At 42.1% G+C, this 23,537-nt stretch overlaps 1 protein-coding gene across 1 annotated transcript in view; it reads left to right on the top strand.

Annotated features, from left to right (window-relative positions):
* The window catches only part of VPS13D (vacuolar protein sorting 13 homolog D), a 238,146-nt gene that overhangs the window by 122,908 nt on the left and 91,701 nt on the right, over positions 1-23,537 (top strand). Inside the window, exons 57-62 of the mRNA XM_078071798.1 lie at positions 1,793-1,972; positions 3,684-3,800; positions 5,810-5,959; positions 13,523-13,672; positions 14,558-14,654; positions 16,656-16,804. Of these exons, the coding sequence (XP_077927924.1) occupies positions 1,793-1,972; positions 3,684-3,800; positions 5,810-5,959; positions 13,523-13,672; positions 14,558-14,654; positions 16,656-16,804 (843 nt within the window). The remainder of the gene's footprint in view (positions 1-1,792; positions 1,973-3,683; positions 3,801-5,809; positions 5,960-13,522; positions 13,673-14,557; positions 14,655-16,655; positions 16,805-23,537) is intronic.

The raw sequence follows: 23,537 nt of genomic DNA, 5'->3' as shown, positions 1-23,537 counted from the left end.
CATTTAATTATTGTAGCAAATGTCAGAATGAAGATTGCTGGTCAGTTTCCTCTGTCCTCCACCAGTCTATCCCATGATAAATTGCCAGGGACTTCATAAGAAAACACGTGTTTAGAAAATGACTAGGAGTTTGGATTTTCTGCCCTTCTGGCTTCAGGCCAGAAATGAGACCATGGATATGGGATGAGGAGGTAGGAAGTTGTCACAGAGGTTTGGGCATATAGCTGAACATGTGTGACGTGGTGCAGTTTCTGCCTCAGCCCAGGGCTTTACCCAAAAGGTAAACAGGAGAGCATCAGGCCCTGGCTAGAGGACCCTTAGTGTGTTTGCTCCTGGTGGACACCAGGCTGTCCCTTCACCGTGGGAGGTTGTTCACCAGGGCAATGAGCAAAATTGGAAGGAGCCTCCGCCTGCTGTTTGGTGAGATTTATTTTCTTTATCTCTCTTGCCCTGAGCTTTTTCTGTCAAACACAAGCTGCTTACTTCTCTGGAGCACACATCTGGAATGGATTTGTAATTTTCAATTAGCAATACAATTCAGGCTTCTGGAGGCAAGAGAGGGTGCGTTGTAATTGCTGGGCCCCGGGTCTGACCCGGACTTTCCTTCCGGTTTATTCCTAAAGCCCATGTAATTCGGATTCTCGTAGAGCAGCACCCCCACCCCCATCCTTTGCTGGTGTTTGTTGTTTCTTGAATCTTTTTCATCATTCCTGTGGTTGTGAGCAGGGTGTGCTTTGGTTAGGGAAATAAGCTTGTTTCGATCTTATTATTCTAAATAAAGTAATTGAAGGCATTAAACATCTGACACTGCCCTGATAAGGTTGTGTACGCACTTTCTTTCCAAACTTACAACAATCGTAAAAAGCTTTCTCCGTGTTGAAATCTGTCCTGTAAACCCAGCTCAGACTTTCCTTTTCATTACTCAGTATTTAAAAAGAAAGGGGATCAAGACATGCTAGCCATTATCTTCTCTAGCCCTGTATCTGCTGTCCCATAGGCATGGTCCCATAGACTTCCGTTTTGTTTGGGGCAGATAGCAAGAAGATACTTTCCTCCAAAGGTCTGAATAGCTGGCTCTCAGATGACATTCACCGTTCCCTGTTTATTTATTTATTTATTTTTAACATTTTATTTATTTATTTGACAGACAGAGAGACAGCAAGAGCAGGGAACACAAGCAGGGGGAGTGGGAGAGGGAGAAGCAGGCTTCCCGCCAAGCAGGGAGCCCGATGTGGGCTCAATCCCAGGACCCTGGGATTATCACCTGAGCCGAAGGCAGACGCTTAACGACTGAGCCACCCAGGCGCCCCAGTTCCCTGTTTAATTTTAGAAGAGGCACCATCTTTTGAATATTTGAGCTGACAGTCCAGCCTGTTTGCAGAGGTTTTCAACTCTAGAATTTGCTTCTTATTGGAAAGCTGAATGATAGTTGTAATTGCTACATTTTCAGAATGTTTTAGATTTTTAAGCAAACCTGAATGAGAATACTCAGAGAAACAGGGTTTTGGTACTTTTTTTAAAGCTTATTTTAATGACTGGAAGTTATTACTAAACCAATATGCTCTATTCTTACTCAGAATTCCCTAAATTCATATAGCGTAACTTTCCATCTTGCCCAGGTAATCCTCCTGGTTTTCACCTTCAGTAAAGCTGAAGAAACAGTAAATGCTATGTTAAAAATTGATCATGACCCTTCAAAAGAGAATTCAAATTTGATAACTTGTTTCAGATGACATGTTACATTGTCAAAGTCGGTGCCTTTCCCTTTTCTTACACATCTTTATTCTTTTAGGCCAAAGGAGGGCTTTCTGGTTTGTTTGATGGAGCTGAAGTTGTTCTTGGTCCTGATACTTCCATGGAGCTTCTGGGGCCAGTTCCACCTGAACAACAGTTTATCAACCAAAAACTGAGGCCTGGTTCTGGAATGTTATCCATCAGAGTCATCCCAGACGGACCAACTAGAGCACTCCAGGTGATGATTTATCATAAGAACTAACATGAATCTCACTGTACTTTCCCCCCACACATTGGTTAGTCATTCCACAAATATTTATTGAAAACATTTCTGCTGGCCGTGAGGATATGATGTCCTCATTTATAAAATAGGGGTAAGACCTACTTCACAAAGTTGTTATAAGAATTGAAGTATAAAAACATAAGATGATATTTAAAAAGTATAAGAATTAAAGAAGGCAATGCCAAGAATGGTACATGTTATTATTATCGGTCATTATATATTATAATTGATATATTAACAACAAGACACATGAGGCCCCTGGTCAGACAATGACAGTGCTGTGTTTTGAAAGCAGGAGTGGAGGGTGTTCTGCAGGGTGTACGGGAAGGGTTCGTATTCCTAGACCGGGAGGCTTCCTCAGAGGAGTAATATTGAAGCTGAGACTAAAGGTTGACTGAAAGGAGTTAGCCAAATCGAAAAGGGAAGGTGGAGGGGCTGTGCCCCAATAAGAAGAGTGTTCATTCAACAGTTACTTACTGAACACGTATTAGAGCCAAGCGCAATTCTTGGTACTGAGCACGTACTACTGAACAAACAGACAAAATTCCCTGCAGTCTTGGAACTCACATTCTGGAGGGGTAAACAAACAATAAGCAAAATCATAATAAAGAAATAATATAGGATTTGAGAAGTTGATAAGTGAAGGCCTGGCGATAAAAGGGGAATGGCCCAGGGGGCACAGAGAGTACGCTCCGAGATAATGCTGGAGACAGAAGCAGGGGCCAGATTATTAAAAGCCTGATGCATGCTGCAAATTTTGTGGTTTTTCTCTGGCAATGAAGAGTCAGGGAATGACACGATCAGAAATTTATTTTAGATTGCTCATTTCTGTCTGCAGTGTGGAGGATTGGAGTTGATGAAAATTGGAGATAGATCAGCTGAGGGCAACTGCAGTGATCTGGATGAGAAATTATGGCAGCCCGGACTAGAGTAAATAGCAGGGGTGTGGCAGGGGTGGGCCCAAAGAGGTTGGAGAGAAACAGGCAGAAATGGAAGCTTATTGAGAAGTATTGTCTGACAGATTTAGTGATTGATTGAAGATGAGGATGAGAGAGAGGAAGGAGTCAGGAATGGCTTTTAGGATTCTGATTTGGGCAACTATGAGGACAATAATCCATGTCACTAAGATATGAACACAGAGCAGACTTCTGGGAGAAATAAGGAGTTAAGTTTTGGACTTATATGCTATCTACATGAAAATGTCTGGAAGTCAGTGTAAGTATGGGTCTGGTGCTCAGGGGAGAGATCTGTGCTGGAGGTACACGTTTATCAGGTCATGGTGTAATTAGAGAGCTGAGGGAAAAAGGAAAGATGCTGGTGTGTAACAGTGAACTCTCCGAGGTAGTATGTCGTAATCCACAATACCTCTTGTAAAAGCACCCTTCTTTTAGCAAACATTGAATGCAGTGATCTTGAGGTTTGTATATTTTGACTTGACCAATAATTCTAGATTAGCTGTAGATGCCTAGCCCCCCTATATGAGGCTCTCGAGGTCTATAACTTGGCTTTTGCCATGTAGACTTAAAACCAAGTTTACTTCATTATTACCCAAGTCTTACTTGGCAGTGCTTCTGAAACCATTAACTTCCATAGGATTATTGAGCATGGAATGGGTTTCACTGTGGAAGTATGAACTCTCTTAGTACAGTGTTTTATTCGACTACAGATAACAGATTTCTCCCAACGGAAAAGTGACCGTTCATCATATGAAGTGGATGAACTTCCTGTTACTGAACAAGAGGTACAGAAATTAAAGAATCCAGACACAGAGCAGGAATTGGAAGTAAGTTTTAAGTATTGCAAATTCATTTCTTTATCATTAATTTTTTAGAATTTTGCTCTATGGTTTTCTCAGTTTTAGACCTCTTTCTGCCCTCTGAATTCCAAATATAGCTGTTGCTTCATGGTGTTTATGTCATCACAACATGAATGTGTGAATATGTTAATTAAATGACAGCTAAAGTTGAATCAGAATGTAATAATGATTGTAAAAGTAAGATGAAAATAAAGAAAAACTAAACTATTTGAATTTATGCAAGGTCAAGAATAAACAAACTAGATTTTTTGAGGGGCCCCAGTTTTCTCTTGTCATCTTTCGTCTTCTTTCCCTTGTTTGGGCGTTGGGAAGTGAAAAGTTTGAAAAGGAACATGAGGTAAACATGAAAATGTACACTGGGGCGCCTGGGTGGTTCAGTCCGTTAAGCGTCTACCTTCAGCTCAGGTCATGATCCCAGGGTCCTGGGATCGAGCCCGGCATCAGGCTCTCTGCTCAGTGGAGAGCCTCCTTCTCTCTCTGCCTCTGCTGCTCCCCCTGCTTGTGCTTGCTCTCTCTCTCTCTGTCAAATAAATAAAATCTTAAAAAAAAGAAGAAGATGTACACTTATTGGATATTCAATGATTTTTTTATGTTTATTTTTTTTAATTTTATTTTTTTATGTTAGTCACTGTGCAGTATATCATTAGTTTTTGATATAGTGATCCATGATTCATTGTTTTCGTATAGCACCCAGTGCTCCATGCAATACGTGCCCTCCTTAACACCCATCACGGGGCTAACCCATCCCTCCACCTCCTCCCCTCTAAAACCCTCAGTTTCTTTCTCAGAGCACATAGTCTCTCATGGTTCATCTCCCCCTCCGATTTCCCCCCCTTCATTTTTCCCTTTCTTCTCCTAATGTCCTCCATTCTGTTCCTTATGTTCCACAAATAAGTGAAACCATATGATAATTGACTTTCTCTGCTTGACTTATTTCACTTAATATAATCTCTTCCAGTCCCATCCATGTTGATGTAAAAGTTGGGTATTCATCCTTTCTGATGGCTGAGTAATATTCCATTGTATATGTGGACCACATCTTCTTCATCCATTCGTCTGTTGAAGGGCATCTCGGCTCTTTCCACAGTTTGGCTATTGCGGACATTGCTGCTATGAACATTGGGGTGCATATGGCCCTTCTTTTCACTACATCTGTGTCTTTGGGGTAAATACCCAGAAGTGCAATTGCTGGGTCATAGGGTAGCTCTATTTTTAATTTTTTGAGGCACCTCCACACTGTTTTCCAAAGTAGCTGTACCAACTTGCATTCCCACCAACAGTGTAAGAGGGTTCCCCTTTATCCACAGCCTCTCCAACATTTGTTGTTTCTTGCCCTGTCAATTTTTGCCATTCTAACTGGTGTAAGGTGGTATCTCAGTGTGGTTTTGATTTGAATTTCCCTGATGGCTAATGATGATGAACATTTTTTCATGTGTCTGTTAGCCATTTGTATGTCTTCTTCAGAGAAGTGTCTTTTCGTATCTTCTGCCCACTTTTTGACTTGATTATTTGTTTTTTGAGTGTTGAGTTTGAGAAGTTCTTTATAGATCTTGGATATCAGCCCTTTGTCTGTAGTGTCATTTGTAAATATCTTCTCCCATTCCATTCAGTGATTTTAAAAAAATTAAGGACCTACATGTAAAGCACCATGACGGATATTACGGAAGTCCAGTGAATAGCTTACTAAAAGCTTGCATCCCAAATAGGGAGAAAGATTCTCAAACAATTGTTTTCCTATAATAAAATGCAGAATGTCCTCAGTCTCTGAGAAGAGGTATTATCATATCATATCACTTTGGAGTTCTGGATGGAGTAGGCACTGTCCCCAGAGAGAAAGGCTCCTAGTGAGAGGCTGGAGTTGGGTTTTTACCTGCTCAGAGGTAAAGTAGAGGGATTTAAAGCCATTTGTTTCCTTGCACTCTCCTGGCTACGTTGACCTCTGTTTTAAACTGTGTTGTCTTTTGGTTTCCTTTCAGGTGCTTGTGAAGTTAGAAGGTGGAATTGGGTTGTCCTTAATTAATAAAGTCCCAGAAGAACTGGTCTTTGCAAGTCTTACAGGAATCAATGTACATTATACGCAGTTGGCAACAAGTCATATGCTTGAGCTCAGCATACAGGATGTGCAGGTAATGGGGGTAGTTCAGAACTTGTTAAATCTCCTTGTGTTCTTGCTGAGCACCCAACCAGATCCAGTGTTTGTTGTCCTAGAAACATTAATGCTTTGGCAGAGATACCTTGTTATGGCCTTCAAAAAATTATTCTATGAAAATAATTGTTGCTGTCTATGTTTGTCTCACCAATTTTTCTATATAGTAGCCAGTTCATCAGTAACTTAGATAATTTAGTCAAAGTGGCATGGAAGAAAGTGGCCCATGGTTCACCATTTGCCCATAGGAAAAAATAACAGGAAATCATTTAACCATCATTAGAGAAATTGGAGTTCATTATAGGGAGAAAAAATAAGGGAACCGGATTTGTGCTTCTGGCCAAGATGTACTAACAGGGACCAGATTTACTCTCCTACCTGAAGCAGCCCCCGAGTCCAGATAAAATAAGGAGACGACAGGTTCAAGGCACTGCAAATCGGGCATTGAAAGACCGTAACCCTTGAGAGGTGGGAAACAAAAGAGCTAAGCCCTGCATTCACCTCAGCTTCCTGCCTTGAGAAAGCTTCCAGGCCATGGCACTGGGAGGGGAGACTAAGACAGAGCCCAGCAGAGTGAATGAGTTGAACAGGCCGGGCGAAGAGTCTGGGGACCAAGGCATCTAGAGTTTCACAGGGCAGCATACCTGGGAGGAGCATGCTACATAGAAAGAAGACTCAGGAGATCTACAGAGGGGCATTCAGCAGAGGACAGATCAGTGATGCATGTAAGGAAACTACCATCTGAACCATCCAAAAGGATTTCACAGGGACAGTATCTGCTGCACACCCAGGGCTGGGAATGGGGTTTGTTCCCCCAGCCAGACTAGAAACACTAATAACATATGTGACATTGGGAAGAGTCCTCCAGAAAGTCTTGCCTTCATGGTGAACTGTAATTAGCCCTTGGCTGAGCACTGTTCTAGACCTACCTAACAAATCATAAAAGGAAAGTCTGAAAGGATCAATCTGTTTCCAAGTAATTTAACTGTATCCCCGAACAAAGCTCAAGATTTAATGGTGTACAAAAATACCCAGCACCCAACAAAGTAAAATTCACAATATCTGGCATCCTGTCAGAAATTACCAGGTGTGCAAAGGGGCAGGAAAACACAATATATAATGAGAATAATCAGTCGAACGGACCCAGAGCTAACACAGATGTTAGGATTTTCAGAGAAGGACATTAAAACTGTTATTATAACTGCATTGTACATGTTCAAAAAGTTAAGTAGAGACATAGAAGATGTGAGAAACCCAAACTTCTAGAGATTAAAATGAAATGAAAAACACGCTGCATTCAATTAATAGCAGATGACACAGTACAGAAAAAAGATTAGTGAACTTGAAGACATAGCAGTGAAAACTGTCCAAATTGAAATGCCCAGAAGAAAATAATCCATAAAAAGAAAACAGCATCAGTGACCTATGGGATACCCGCAGGCAACCTAACACATGGATAATTGGAGTCCCGAAGGCCAAGAGTGAGAGGAAGGCATATAGAAAATATTTGAAGACATCTTGACCATACATTTTCCAAATTTAATGAAAACTTAACCTCACAGATAGAAGCTCAAGCACGAACAGAGACACGTGTGTGTGTGCGTGCATACACGAAGGAAACTACCACCAAGGTACATCATAATTAAATTACTCAAAAGCAGTGATGAATCATCCAGGTTAAGCAAGACCTGTCACATGCCAGGAGCAAAAGTGAGAATGAGAGCTGACTTCTCATTGGGAATGATGTGAGTGAGAAGATAGTAATGTCTTTAAAGTACTGGAAGGAGGAATAACTGTCAACCTAGAATTCTATGCCCAGAGAATATATCTCTCAAAAACAAGAGTGGATCACCTCCGCCTGGTTCCTGGCAGGGATGCTGTGGCTGAGCCACGGGCTGAGGCAGCTCGTGTCCGGACGTGGGGCCGGAGCTTCCGTCCAGCCCCCTTTAGGCACTGAGATGCCCAAGAAAGCTGGTGTGACGAACAAGGGTAAGAACCAGAGCAAGGAGCCAGAGAGACCACTTCTTCCCTTAGATCCTATGGCGGTTGATCCTAAAGGTTGTGTCACCATAGCCATCCATGCCAAACCTGGGTCCAAACAAAATGCTATAACTCATGTGACAGCGGAATTGTGAGCATGGCCATCACAGTCTCCCCCACCCCCCACCCCTGTCAGAAGGAGAGGCTAATGTCCAGCTCTGTTGGTACCTTTCCAAGGTCTTGGAGCTCAGGAAGAGTGACGTGGTTTTGGATAAGGGTGATAAATCTCATGAAGAAGTGGTGAAGCTTTTGGCCTCCACAACTGCAGAAGAGATCTTGGAGAAATTAAAGCAGCAAGTCGAAAACAAAATAAAAGCAAGTTATGAGAAATACATCCTTGAGAAGCCTTTTAACTGCTATTAATGAAGAGGCTGTTAAATAGGGAAATATATTTCAGTGCATGGAAGAATTTGGAAAAAGAATAAATTTAAGAACAGGACTCAAAAAAGAAGTAGGAATTTTAAAAGTACTCTACGTTCAATATAGGTTCTAACATCCCTAACCCAAACAGCTTGTAATATGTTAGTCCGATTTCATCACATTTACAAAATAACAGAACTGGAAGAGATCTTCAAGGTGACCTCAGTCAGCCCCTTTGATCCTGTGACAGGGCTTCTGCTACCCAGGAGTTGAGAGACTTATTCAGGATCACACCGTGTGGGGTGGCAGCTGGAACCCAGATCCCTTGACTCCCGTTTGGATGCATCTTATCCTGATTGTAAAGGAAGAGATTTCCACAGACTTCTAGGGTTCTGAGGATTGCCTTCTCTAGAGTTTATAAGTGACAGAAGAAAACCTGTCATACTGCTTTGTGGTCTTACTTTATATTTTAAAAGACTTATCTAAATAAAAAATGCCTTTTGTGTCTTTTTAAAACTCTATGGAGCATTTTGTGAAAAAGAAAATAAGAAGAATCAGGACTTGTAATTTCATGTTAATTATTTTGGGGAAGTCACTGAATTTTCGTCCTCCTTGGATGGTAACTGCAATCCTCAAATCTGTAGTTCTTATGAATCTCCGAAGATCCTTAGAAGAAGAGGGCCTGGAAGCTACTTCCAGTATTTTTAAAAGCCTATCAGAAATCATATCTACATTAAAGCTTCAAAAGCTAATAAAAAAAAGTGAAATAAAAATGTTTTTAGACATACAAAAGCTAGAAGAACTCATTACCAGCAGATTCACGCTTAAAAAATGTTAAATGACATCATTCAGGCAGAAGGAAATGGTAGCAGATGGAAATCTGGGTCTACACAAAGGAATGAGGAGCACCTGAAATGATAAATACACAAGTAATTAATATAAGATTATTTTCTAATTATTTAGATCTCTTTAAGAGAATCAACTGCTTAAACGAAACTAATAGCACTGTATTTTAGGGTCTATAATATGTTAGAGTAAAGTGAATGACAACTATAGCATAAAGTTTGGAGAGGAGAAATGGAAGTATGTTAACTATTGAAGTAGTATGCTGTCATTTGAACGTACACTGGTAAGTTAAAGATGAATACTATAAACTCTAAAGCAACAAAGGGCTACAACTAATAATCCAACAAAAGAGAGAAGATGGATAACCCAAGAGAAAGCAGAAAAAGCGGAAAACATGGGAAAGAACAGATGAGACAAATAGAAAACAAATAGCAAGATGGTAGACTCATTCAAACCGAACTGTATCAATTAAATAAATGTGAATGCTATAAACACCTCCAGTTGAAAGGCAGAGATGATGAGATTGGATTAAAAAGCAAGATCCAATTATATGCTGCCTCAAAGGCATACATTAAATATAAAGACACAGTAGGTTAAAAAGAAAAGAGTGGAAAAAGATATACTGAGCTAGAACTAGTTCTAAGAAAGTGGGAACGGCTAGATTCCTGTCAGAATCTATTACAGAGCTAAACATATTATCAGAAATAAGGTAATTTCCTAATGGTAAAAGGGACAGTTTATGAGGAGGACATAACGATCCCAACTATTCAAATAGCTGATCATAGGGCTTTGAAATATAGGAAGCAAAAACTGATAGCACTGAAAGAAGAAATGGACAAGTACACAATTATAGTAGATTTCATTACCCTCTCTGAATAATTGCTAGAATTATCAAATAAGAGCAACTCATCAGAGGCATGCTAGACTTGAACAGCACTACCAACCAAGTAGCCTAATTGACGTTGATCCAGCAGCCCACCTACCAACAGCATAAATAACACGTTCTTCTCAGGTGCGCAGGAAACATTTCCAAGAGAGACCACATTCCCAAGTGCAAAAAGATTCAAGTCACACACACAGTGCAAATTCCCAAGTGCAAAAAGATTCAAGTCACACACACAGTCTATTCTCTGATCACAATGGAATCAAAGTGGAAATAACAGAAAGATAGTTGGAAAAATCCTCCAAATGATTGGAAACTAAAAAACACACTTCTGAATAGCCCAGAGATCAGAGAAGAAATCAAAATACAAATTAGAAAATATTTTGAACTGAATGAAGATGAGAACACAACATGTCAAAATTGGTGGAACACCACTGATGCTCTACTGAAGGGAGATTTATAGCACTATTAGAGGAGGAGAAAGGTCTGGAAACCGTGAACTCAGGTGTCCTCTTAAGAAACTAAACAACAACAAATTAAGCCCAAAATCAGCAGAAGAAAGGAAATAATGAGAATCCCAATGGAAATCGATGAAGTAGAAACCAGCAACCACAGTAAAATAAATAAATAAATAAATAAGGTCAAAAGCTGGTTCTTTGAGAAGATCAGTAAAACTAGCAAACTTCTAAGGAATCTGATCAGGAGGAAAAAAAAAAGAGAAGACACAAATTACTAATACCAAGAAAGGGAGAGGTGCCAGACAAGCCCAAAACTTGATAGTTCTCTGGGGATGGAGCTTTGGGGGGAGCTGTAAGCTTGTCCCAGCCCCCCACTGGCTGCCCGGGTGTGGGGCTGTTGGTTTCCGAGGCCACCGCGGACCTGGGGAGGGCGGGTGGGGAAGGATCCGTGGGAACGCCACATAGCTGGCTGTTTTTGTTGAGTTTCAGCTAACTTTCTCCAATAAATGATCCCTGGATTGTTGCAAGCCTTTGGTTAACTGTCGGAGTTTTGAAAAGGTTGATTTTGACAGTTTCCACTCGAGTTTTGTCTTCACGCTGTCAAGACAGCTGTTCTCTTTGTAGCATCATGCTTGCAGCCCTTCTCTCCAGCCTCCCCCAGGATTACTGTGTCCAGGAAACCAGTTCCTGGTAAACATTTCCAGAAGAAGGATCCAAAGACCTAGACCTTGATTCTTTCCCCAGGTGGGCAGCCTGTGTTCCTCTTGCCGGTGTGCAGTGCATGCCCATGACCGAGTGTCCTTCTGCTCCCGCTCACACCATGTACTTCCATCCACCTGAAACCCCCTTTCAGAAAAATGTTTTTATCCTATATCACAGAGAGAATAGTTCAGGCTAATCACATCCCATTTGTTTGCAGACAGTTAAAAAGTTATTATCTTGTACTTCTATTTGTTTGTCTTTCTTTTTTCACCTTACGGAGAAGATCCAAGGAGCCATTTGTGCTTCATGAATTTCATTAACTTTTTAATCAAAAAAATTTTTTTTACAATAATACCTCTTTAATGTGTGCTGTAAATCATAGAAAATAAACAGGTTTGAGAGTTGACTATGATTACAACGCTGGGAGAAAGAATGTTTAAAAATAGAAAATGCGGTCCCCATCCTTAGGGGATCCTAATCTAATTGGGAAATTAACACTAGAATTTGTACCTCTTCTACATCTTGTATCAAGTGTGTTTGGGGAAAGAATAAAGGAGAGGTCAGAGTAAGGTGAGAACTTCTGTGTTTTCTCTGTTGGATATGACAGGTGATTCATTCACTCAGTCAATCCTAGAGCATCAGCGGTGTGCCGGGCATGGCACTAGGCTCTGGGGAAACAGCCATGACTCAGAAGATGAGTTCCGCTCCCTTTGGGCTAACAGCCTAGGGGAGAAGCCAGCCAGTAGGGGAGCAAGCAAGTGAGGAAAATGATTAGCACCTGTGGGAATTGCTCTAAAGAATACAGAAGGATGGTGCTACTTCTGAGATGAAGTGGCCTGGGAAGATCTTCCTGAGGAGGGGAGAGCTAACCTTGGAGGAAGGGAATGAGCGAGCCATGGAGAAGGCTAGTAAGGTAAAACGCATTCCCTCAGAATCCAGAGACTCTGAGAGAGGAGAGTTGCCCCCTTTGGAGAAATAAGCGACAGGCTTGTGTGTGGGGGTTGGAGCGAACCTGGAGGGGAGGGCTGTGTGGTGCAGGCCGTGGAGGCTGTAGCGAGAAGTTTGGTTTCATCCCAGGAGAAAGGGAAGCCACTGACAGGTGTAAAGGAAGGAGGGACATGACTTGATTTGTATTTTTGAAAGATCACTTTGGCTGCTGTGTAGGGAGCACACAGTAGGGGCAAGGGTGGGAGTAGGAAAAAGGGCTCACAGTCTCTCGCCCTTATCTCTGCAACTTGAGATCCGACAGGTTACCCAAATGGCTGTGCGGCAGTCCGCATGATACAGTGGAAGGGTCACGGGATTTGGTGCCAGAAATGCCTGCATTTGAATCCCTACTCTTCCGCCCTCACCAGCTGTGTGAATGGGGGCAAGTGATTTAACTTCTCTAAGCTTCTGTTTACTTGTTTGTAAAATGGGGAGGAAGAATCTTAGCCTTTACGGTTGTAGTATGGGATATGTTAGGTGATGTGTGGAAAGTACACGAATGTTCTCTTTTCTCGTCCTGATACGGAGCTTTGATGGAAAACGGAGTGGAGGTGGCTGCTTCCTGCAGGGAGCCTTCTGACACCCATAAACATAGCGGGGTGTAGAATGCATGCTCAGTTCCGGTGCTGATTGGTGTGGGTGAAGAGAGCAGTCCCTAAGGCCACTGACATCATCATTTTCATTCCTAGCACAGACTCCACTTTAGGAAAGGCCACTATTTCCATTTGGTAGCCAGTTGAGCCTCTGATTCCCTAGTTTTCATGGTCTAGTATCCGTTCACTTCATTCATAGCGGTTAGGAGCGCTGGGCTTGGGGTCAGACAGACCTGGAGTCAAGTTCTAGTTCTGTGATGGACCAGCTGTACAACCTTAAGTAAGGGCCTCTCTCCTCAGCTTCTTGGTCTGTGCCCTGACGACAGGGATCATCCTCAGGAGGTTGTGGTAAGGACTACAGCGGAGCCCTGACTTTAGTAACTCTGACCTCACAGGTATCCTGTGACTCACGTCATGCACATGAGGAGGCTAGCTTGGCGCTTGGCACGTAGTACTCACCACATAAAGGAGAGCTTCTGTTGTCAACCTACTACAGTTATTGCTGGTCTGCAGCGGGGATGTATTTTTCCAGCTGCTGTTGAGACAGAGTAAAATGGCAGGGGTACTTTCTGAGTGTCCTACCTATGATGAGACCCCGCTCAACGATAAAAAGAGAGCTGAGAACTGAGCCGTTGTCCGTTCTTGTTTTGTTTTGCTGCTTTTTCCTGTGCCAGGTGGACAATCAGCTCATTGGTACCACGCAGCCCTTCATGCTCTATGTGACTCCCCTGAGCAATGAGAATGAGGTCATTGAGACCGGCCCAGCCATGCAGGTGAATGCGGTGAAGTTCCCCAGTAAGAGCGCGCTGACCAACATCTACAAGGTAGGCTGCTGGGGGAGGCTGGTGGGCTTGGCACGGTGGCAGGAGGCCGATTTGTTCTCTCACAGCCGAGGCTCCGAGCAGCAGTGCAGGGTGTGCGGCTGGAAGTCGTCCTGGGCAGTTAAGGCACTATGACTGACTCCATGGTGTAGGGGGATTTACAGCAACTCCTCCTAGCACCTTGTATTCTCAGCTGTGTCTTCGACAGTGCATGATGGTGTAGGGGACCAGAGTCTGTAGTCATCAGGGTACAGTCTCTGTGGGAAAGCATAGCATCTTCCAGGTTGATCAGGACCAGGCGTGATCCAGATGTGTGTTTAAAATAGAATAATTAGAGAGTGGTAGGAGGGGTCTGACCTTGGGACAGACGTCCTCCTGTGTAAGCTGTCACACTGTTAGTAAAACCATGTCATTCAAAAGTGATGAACTTCTACCCTGGAGAAGTTTCCACGTATAAGCAAGCTGATACAGCAGCAAATTCTGGCAAAGTGGGAGCTAAGAGGTTGCTTCCCATATTTCTGGCCTTTGTCACCATTACCAGTGGGGGCCAAGCTTGTATGTGGCCCTCAAATCCTGTGGCTCCTTAAACCAGCTGCTGTCCATGTGAGCTCAGCACCATAACGCTGTCCACCACAGCACAGCTGTAAGGAGACACAGATGCCCCGGGAACCAAACAATAGGGTGGTGAATTGTGTATTAAACCTCTTCTGGAATTTTTGGCTAATTGTAACAATGTAGAGAGAGATGAGCCAGAAAGCATTTGGCAGTGTCGTTACAAAATCACATGAGTAAAGAAACCGTGCCACGTCATTTTGGGACCTTCTTAATGGCCCAGATGAAAGTTCCTTCTGGTGTTTACACTATTAATCAGAATTTCTCTATCTCTAGCATCTGATGATCACGGCTCAGAGATTCACAGTGCAAATTGAGGAGAAACTGCTCCTCAAGCTGCTGAGTTTTTTTGGCTACGATCAAGCAGAATCAGGTACTGTTGAATATTCTAAATTTGTGTCTGGGAATTGACCCAAGAATGGCATTTTCTAGTCTGCTTGAGAAAATAGGTAGCCTCTGGGTGCCCGACAAGCTCCCTTTACACCTCACAGCCCAAGCCCAGAAGCTGAGGCTTGTGTCTCAGTGGCTTTTTTCTAAGTACAGCCTGTTGATGGGGGGGGGGGCCCTGATGTGGGCACGAAGGAAGCTTCTTAGAGGTATCCTGGGGTATCTGGGGTTAAGCCTTTGGGAAGGCATACTTTTCCTCTTTGTTGTGCATTTTTGACTCATCTGCTTGAGGATAACAGAAATGATATTCGTCATTTAGCAAACCACTTTGTTTCCTAACCTTTGTTTAGTAAACAGACTCGGAGCCAAGAATCAGAAATCCAGCAGTTCCTTTGGTTTAGTTGAGGGGAAAAAATTTTGACTAGCCTTAACTTCTTAACTTTTTACATCCATGCCCTTATGCCTTAATATCATTAGCAAGTTTTCTAGTTACTTGACTCTTCTTGGAGAGGGGAGAGAAGCTATTGGAAACCCTATGTGTTCTAGCAGTCACTACAGAAATCATGTAGCTTTTGTCTTTTTATTTGAGATTGTTCCTCATGGCCTTTGTAAGACTGAATATAGAGCTTAGAAAGAAGTCAGTAATGCTTAGTCTTTTGAAGACTAAACCAAATATCGAGCCTGAAGAAATGATAAGATGGACTTGTATGTTTATATGCCCACATTGGCTAGAGAAAAAAAAAATCACTAGGGACATGTGTGCATATGTATGTACTTACACACAATGCAAGAAAAATATTTTTGCTCTTTAACCCAGACTTAGGATTCAAACTTTAAGTATATTTGGGATCAAGAGCAAGATCCTGTCTGTTTAGAACTGTGTTTTCCACTTTGGGTTGGAAGACCAATGTTGGTTTGGATTCAGCCAGTTGAGGGCCTGCCTGCCAGGTAGCCAGTCTCTTTTGGCACCTTCCTGGGACATTGTACTTTCCATTTTACTGGACATACTTTTCTTATAAGTTGCTCTAAATAAATTTCTCACCAAGCATTGTATAGACATTTGTAAAATCCTGGCCTGTGTTTTACTGGAGCATCTCCTCCACTTTCTCTGTTTCTGTTCCCTGAATACAAATGGGCAACAGAGGTTGCAGTGTCATTTTCTAAAATCTAGTCCCTTGTTTTCTATAAATAGAACCATAATAGCTTACAGCATACATTTGTTTGGTAGGCAGATCTGTACAATCTCCTTGGTTGTATTTCTAAGGCACGTGAAGCCAAGTGAGAAATAAGCTGACCACATGGGTGTGGGCACAGGAGCAAGTCAAAGAGCCCATTGCCATGTGCCAGCCCATGTCACTCCTTCTCACTTCACGAGAAGTAGAAAAAAAAATATGCCTTGACTCTGCTGCTTTCACAAATGTCCACCATTTGGGAGAGAGGGTGCTTATTGTCATGACATCAGCTCTTTATAGCCTGCAGCCTGTTTCTTTTTAAAGGCATTCTGTTGCACTCAGATGCATTATTTAATTGGTCATGTTGTTCATTATGATTCAGTTAAGCTCTACTCCAAGGGATAATATTTGGATATCATCTTATGAAATAAATGCAGATAATCGGGGTCACTTACGATAATCATAATACTAACAACACAGTTTCTGGAAGACTAATTGCCAGCAAACACACCCATGACCTCTGGCTTCCCCACCTGCATGATTTTTTCCAAAGATGATGTCTCCCAGATGGTATAGAGTCACAAGTCAAACGATTAGGCTATTGTGCTTTTTGATAGACAACATGAAGCAGATCTCCTTTTATAAAGAAGTGGCATCAGGATACTGTATATATCACCAAACCCTGAAAAACTAAGTTTAGAGAGATATTTACATTTTTCTATGAATATTTTTCAATGTTAGCATTTGAATTGTGAGACTTCAGGAGACTCTTTTTTTTTTATTTTTTTTAATTCACTATTTCACTCTTGTACCAGAGGTGGAAAAATATGATGAAAACCTCCATGAAAAGACGGCTGAGCAGGGTGGAACACCAATTCGCTACTACTTTGAAAATCTCAAAATCAGCATTCCCCAGATCAAGCTGAGTGTGTTCACCTCCAACAAGCTACCATTGGATCTTAAGGTGAGCTGATATCTGGATAAGTTTTAAAAATGACTTTCCCTCAAAAAGAATGAATGTGTTTACTATTTGCTTTTTCTGTCCAGGATCATCATCTCTAGCAAATATTTTTACAGGTTTCCCTTTTTGAAAGTTTGACATATATACATATACATATACACACACATATATACATGTGTATACATATGTGTGTACATATGGACATATGTATATGCACTTTTTTTATATTTAAGTAAGACTTTGCTAAAGATTGAGGAGTAATGAGAGTAAACAGAGAATTACATAAAACCCGTCTGCCGTCTTCTTAGCTCTTGGCTTATCTCAATGAGGTAAGAGTCTACTTCCCTAGGGCCACTCCCAAATTCAGGAGAAAAGCTACAACCAAGACAGTACCTTCCCTTTTGTGCCCAAGACCTGCCTGCCCTCCTAGTTCTCTCCTCCTTAGTATCCACCTCTTCGTGAATGGTTGACACTAGAGATGTCACCCTCCTTCAAGGAATACACTCGGCCGCGTATCACTAAGGTGTGGCCTGACCTGTCACCATTACCAGAGTGTGACACTCCTGCCCATCATCCTGATCCACACTTGGCAGATACAGCCTGAATTCCGTCTTCATTTGCTGCAGTGAGATCTATTTTAACGAAGGGATGGGGCTGGGATTCAAATCCAAGCCTGTGTGACTGGAAAGTCTGCACTGTGCTATACTCTACCGTATACCGTCTGCCCCCTTGAACATACGGCATCAGAGAATTTGAGAGCTGTAAGTGTCCTCGGTGATCCCCTTGCTCAGTGAACAGGATGTTGGAGTTCAGAGCGTGCTTTCAGGCAGGCCTGCGTAGGGAGGCCATGATGGGAGCAGGAGGAGGCCCCAGGTGGTCGTTAGAAAGGCTTTTCTTAGATTGAGTCTAAATCTGCCTCCCTGCAGCTCAGACCTTTGTTGCCCTTGAAGATCGTTGTCAAGGCCCTCGTCCCCCCCACTAGCCACCAGCCCAGGACGTGGCCATTGCCCCCCGCACCTCAGCCTCCTTTTCAGATGCTGCATGGTGGCCTCTCTTCTGAACAGGAGTAGCTATAGATCTGAACACACAAAGAATAAAGGTGGCGTCATAAATTCAGCTGCCTACCGGGACTGTGCTAGCACCGCATCACGTGAAGCAGTGCGGTGGGGACCGTGGCATGGGGAGTGAGCGCCCTTCATCTGAAGGGGCAGCCTCGGCTCAGCTCCAGCCAGTTGCTCTCACAGGGCGATGTGAACCCAGTGTTGCCGGATCTTCAGATTTTTAAAGTGAAGCCGGAAATCTGGGTTTTTATGTGGAATCTCCTGGTTTTGAAATGTTGGCAATCAATTTGAGTTGTTTTCTTTAAAAACCTTTTGGGCCTGACAAAACACATGTGTGGGCCTCATGTGGTGCATGGTTTGCCAACTCACAACTTCTAAAATAGACCTATAGGTAATGAGACAATAGTCTGGTCAACACCAGATCATACTTGGATAAGGACAGGGCAAGGGTGACTGCTTCATTTCGGTGTCAAGCTGGGGACGAGCAGGCAGGAGTGCTGGTCGGGACCAGAGGGGCAGGAATCGCTTTGCAGCCATCCTGAGAGCAGCATGGTGTGCCCTTTCCAATAGACTCTCCTGTCTGCTTGATTGGCTTTAATTTCATGTTTCCCAAGAGACAAAAGATACTTATAATTAGCATGGGAGTGGGGGGAAAACCATGGGAAAACCACTATCTTGCTAATATCCACAAGTATCCACTTGACTTATGTGACCCCTTGGAATGGGTTTGTTTGATAAAGTATATATTCCCCCAGAACACTTGGCACGCACCCAACAAACCAATGTTAAGCATTTCCTGAGAGTTAAGGACTTCTTGTTTTTAAAATCATCTTACTTAGAAACACAGACACCTAACTATTCCTTTTAAATTGCTCCCAGCAGAAAACTTTCCCCCAGACTGACAGATGCAATAGGATTTCCTACGGTTGAGGTAGCTCCAGACCCCCGGTTATACGGTACCAGTGTGTGTGAGTATGCTGTGCATACGATACCCTGGCAATCCGTTACCTTGAATGTTTCATTTGGCACTGTACTGAAGGAACATTTTGAAGGCATTTTCAAATGATTGTTCAAGAAATCCAGTGGATCAGCCATGTAATGAGGTGTGGGGCGGGGGGCACCCTGAATGGGGCACATTAATGTTTCAAGCAGGGTGCTGGGAATTGGGACTTCAGAGTTAAATTCTCAGCTTGTGGAAGTCACCGTTTTACTGTGTCTCGAGTTCTCCTAGTGGAGTCTGGGACTCATAAAGTAATGTCATTTATTCAAAGAGTTTCCTAACAGAGTAATATCCCTTTATTAGTAGCTCTTAGGAAGAGCAATATGCTCTTTGAGATGAATATGTAATGGCTAAAAGTATGTGCTTAGGGAATGGAGTGCTATCCCAGAGCAGGAATCACAAGAGTCTGACTAAAAGGTAACCATGTCTTTGGTATTGAAGGAATAATTATCTCGATTCTCTCGACTCCAGGCCAGAAGTGAGGCTGTCAGAAATCTCAGAGGGAAGTCTCTTCAGGTTTACGCTGAGGGTACATTATTGCCAGATATAGTGTCTGTTCAGAAGGACTCAAAGCAGTTTCCCATCTGCTATCTCAATTGGATTCCTTCCTCTGTGATGGGAGAAGGGCGAGATAATAGTTCCATTTCACGAATGCAGAGACATTCCTCCCCTCCCCCCCCTTTCTCTCTATTATTCTCCCCAGTGTGCACTGCTAGAGAGTAGCAGGGTAAGATCGAAAAACACCAGGTAGTTTATATGGACCTGGGTTTTTTTTTTTAAAGATCAAAAGAAGCCAGGAGCCTTTAAAAGGTTTCACGAGGTGGCCTACAGCAGTCCTTTTCCCATTTAGAGCATTGGGGTATTACAAAAGAAGGGCTTTAATTGAGCAATCTAGTTTGGAAGAAAACCCACATTTTAATGGTCAGAGAGCAAGAGGGTGGGGGTGAGGGGGAATTTCAAACAAAGACACTATTTAAAAAGCCTAAAACTGTCTTCTCAAAGGCTTGAAATAATTTGTTGGGAAACTTCAGACCCTTTACTTTTTTCCTCCCCTCCCTAAATAAAAACCAGATTTGTTAAAAGGAAAAAAGATCCAGTATTGTTAATTGTATTTCAGAAAGTGCCAGAGAGGGAAATATCCCTGTAGTTTTAAACACTGTCCCGAGAGGGAAATGGGCAAATACCCTGCTTCACATAAACAGTTTCTATGTACCATAAATAAACCTTTAAAGAATGAATTCCAGACAGTTTTGTTTAGTGCAGGATAAACTAAGAAAGGAAAGGACATGGCCCAGGGACTGGCTTGTGATCTGAGACCTTATGGCATATGGACAGGTATTTCTTCTTTCAACTCCATAAAGTTTCTGGAAGATTTCAGCGGTTTTTGTCTGAAGGAGGTAGGAATAGACAGTTTCCTAGTTTTATTAGGAACTTCTGAGCACAGATTGCTTTCTCCAGAATCCGTTTTATGACAGGAAACTGTCTGCTACTTGAGTAAATAAGCATCAACTTTGTATACTACTGTATTTGATTAGTCATTTAGTTACTACAGGAAAAAGCCCTGTTTGGCTCTTTCCCCTCTCATCTGTTTTCCTTTGACTGACCAGAACAACCTGAAGGTGGCAGAATAATTCATACCAAACGCTGGATCTCCGGTTTTTCAACCATGGGAGGCCCCAGAGCAGTAAATGACGAGGTGAAGATAATGTTTACTGAAGGGCCAGAGTAGTTCCTTGGTTCAGACTAAAAGCACATGAGCCATTCAGAAAGGGGATAGTGTCTCTCCTGAGGGTTTTGACAACTTGGTAGAGGTTTCAGAGTCTCTGCTACTATGTATGGTTCCTCTTCTTTAGTATTTGGTTGCAATGAGGAAGTCGGGGTAAAAAAGCTTTTGCCTTAAGCCTTTGTTTGGATCTCATTTCCTCTTCTCTGAGAAGAAAGTAACGCTCAGAGTTGTATCGGCAAAACGAGCTGCTGACCTGGTGGCAGGACCTTCCCCGCATATTTGCTGTGTGGCTCTAAGCAAAGCGGTCAAGCCAGCTGGGCCTCAGTTTCTCCATCAGCGCCTCATGGATGGGTGAAGCATACATGAATGAATAGCAGAAAGTTTTTCAGGAGAAACAATATAATCCTCCATTCTGGGCTTCATGCTTTCCACCTAATGGGTGGTCACTGTTGTGAAAATGAGCACGTTCAAGTCTAAGATCTCCTAATAACTAACTGCACGAGTTTAGGTCAGCCACTTAACATTTCTTTGGTTTTATTTATTTTTAAAAAATGAATGTGTTCGGCTGAATTCACATGTTAGGCTGAATTAACCTAAGAATGCTCTTAATCTCTAAAATGTTTTGTTCTCACATTATTTAGTAGGAGGTTACTAGTGACTTCCCAGGGCCCCAGATATAGGGGCCTTTTGTCTGTCCTCATCTCTGTAGGGTCCTCTGTCATATTTGGCATTGCTGACCTCCCTGTTCCTTTCTGGTTCTCCTCTTATTCTTCTATTTGCTTCTTTGTCTTCTTCATAGTTTTCTTTTCCTCTGTTTCTCCTGACCCATCTATTTAAGGGCTTTTTTTTCCTCTGTGAACCAAACTCTCTGGTCATATCACTTGCCCATTTTTAAAATCATATTATTGGTCTTTTATTGCCTGTAATTTTAGAAGCTCTTTATATAAAGTTTGGTCTTTGATATGAGTTGAAGGTTTTTTCCTTCCGTTTTTCAGTTGGCTTTTTATTTTTGATGTATGTGTGTTTTTTTTTTTAATCACATAAAAGCTTTTTATTTTTGTCATCAAATTTACCAGTCTTTTGCCTGTTTGAATCTGTATTTAAGTCCCAAAAAAGTTTCCCCATTCCCTGGTTTTAAAAAAATTCCATCTATATTTTCTTCCATTACACGATTTCATTTCAATTAAAGATGCTCTTATCCCAAAAGAATTTAAGGCAGCCTCTGAAAATACATGCTAAAAGATGAAAAAACAAGGGAGAAAATAGAAAGTGCATGAAGTTGCACATGAGATTTTACTATAAAGACATTTTGATTCACTGGGGGGGTATATAGATGTTTTAGTAAGTGCTATTAGACCAACTACATAGCCATTTGGAAAAATGCAAAATTAGATTTATTACTTACACTCTATACGAGGAAAGATCCCATGTGGATCAGAGATTTACTAACATTATTAGCATGAAAAATTGTTTTCACATTCAAAGAAGACAAGTATTTTGCATGCTGTCTAAAATCCTTGAAATATCAATCTTTTTTTTTTAATTTTTTTATTGTTATATTAATCCCCATACATTACATCATTAGTTTTAGATATAGTGTTCCATGATTCATTGTTTGTGCATAACACCCAGTGCTCCATGCAGAACGTGCCCTCCTCAATACCCATCACCAGGCTAACCCATCCTCCCACCCCCCTCCCCTCAGTTTGTTTTTCAGAGTCCATCGTCTCTCATGGTTCTTCTCCCCCTCCGATTTCCCCCGCTTCATTCTTCCCCTCCTGCTACATTCTTCTTCTTCTTTTTTTCTTTCTTAACATATATTGCATTATTTGTTTCAGAGGTACAGATCTGAGATTCAACAGTCTTGCACAATTCACAGCGCTTACCAGAGCACATACCCTCCCCAATGTCCATCACCAAGTCACCCCATCCCTCCCACCCCACCCCCCACTCCAGCAACTCTCAGTTTGTTTCCTGAGATTAAGAATTCCTCATATCAGTGAGGTCATATGATACATGTCTTTCTCTGTTTGACTTATTTCGCTCAGCATAATACCCTCCAGTTCCATCCACGTCGTTGCAAATGGCAAGGTCTCATTCCTTTTGATGGCTGCATAATATTCCATTGTATATATGTACCACATCTTCTTTATCCATTCATCTGTTGATGGACATCTTGGCTCTTTCCACAGTTTGGCTATTGTGGACATTGCTGCTATAAACATCAGGGTGCACGTACCCTTTCGGGTCCCTACTTTTGTATCTTTGGGGTAAATACCCAGTAGTGCAATTGCTGGATCATAGGGTAGCTCTATTTTCAACTTTTTGAGGAACCTCCATACTGTTTTCCAGAGTGGCTGCACCAGCTTGCATTCCCACCAACAGTGTAGGAGGGTTCCCCTTTCTCCGCATCCCCGCCAACATCTGTCATTTCCTGACTTGTTAATTTTAGCCATTCTGACTGGTGTGAGGTGGTATCTCATTGAGGTTTTGATTTGGATTTCCCTGATGCCGAGCGATATTGAACACTTTTTCATGTGTCTGTTGGCCATTTGGATGTCTTCTTTGGAAAAATGTCTGTTCATGTCTTCTGCCCATTTCTTGATTGGATTCTTTGTTCTTTTGGTGTTGAGTTTGATGAGTTCTTTATAGATTTTGGATACTAGCCCTTTATCTGATATGTCATTTGCAAATATCTTCTCCCATTCTGTCAGTTGTCTTTTGGTTTTGTTGACTGTTTCCTTTGAAATATCAATCTTGTTAAATAAAAATGTAATTGGAAAATGGAGCATATACAGAAATTGTTAACTGGCTTATAGTGGAGCCAGACTAGCTGAGAATTGCAAGAAAAGCTTGATAGAAAAAAAACCAAAAGTCTGCTTGAAGGTATTGGAAAACTACCAGGACATCTAGGACTTGAGGGTCCAAGATTTATGTGAGGAAGGAAAC

The sequence above is a fragment of the Halichoerus grypus genome, chromosome 5 (assembly GCF_964656455.1).
Source record: "Halichoerus grypus chromosome 5, mHalGry1.hap1.1, whole genome shotgun sequence".
NCBI lineage: Eukaryota > Metazoa > Chordata > Mammalia > Carnivora > Phocidae > Halichoerus > Halichoerus grypus.
This window is presented reverse-complemented; position numbering and strand designations above follow the sequence as displayed.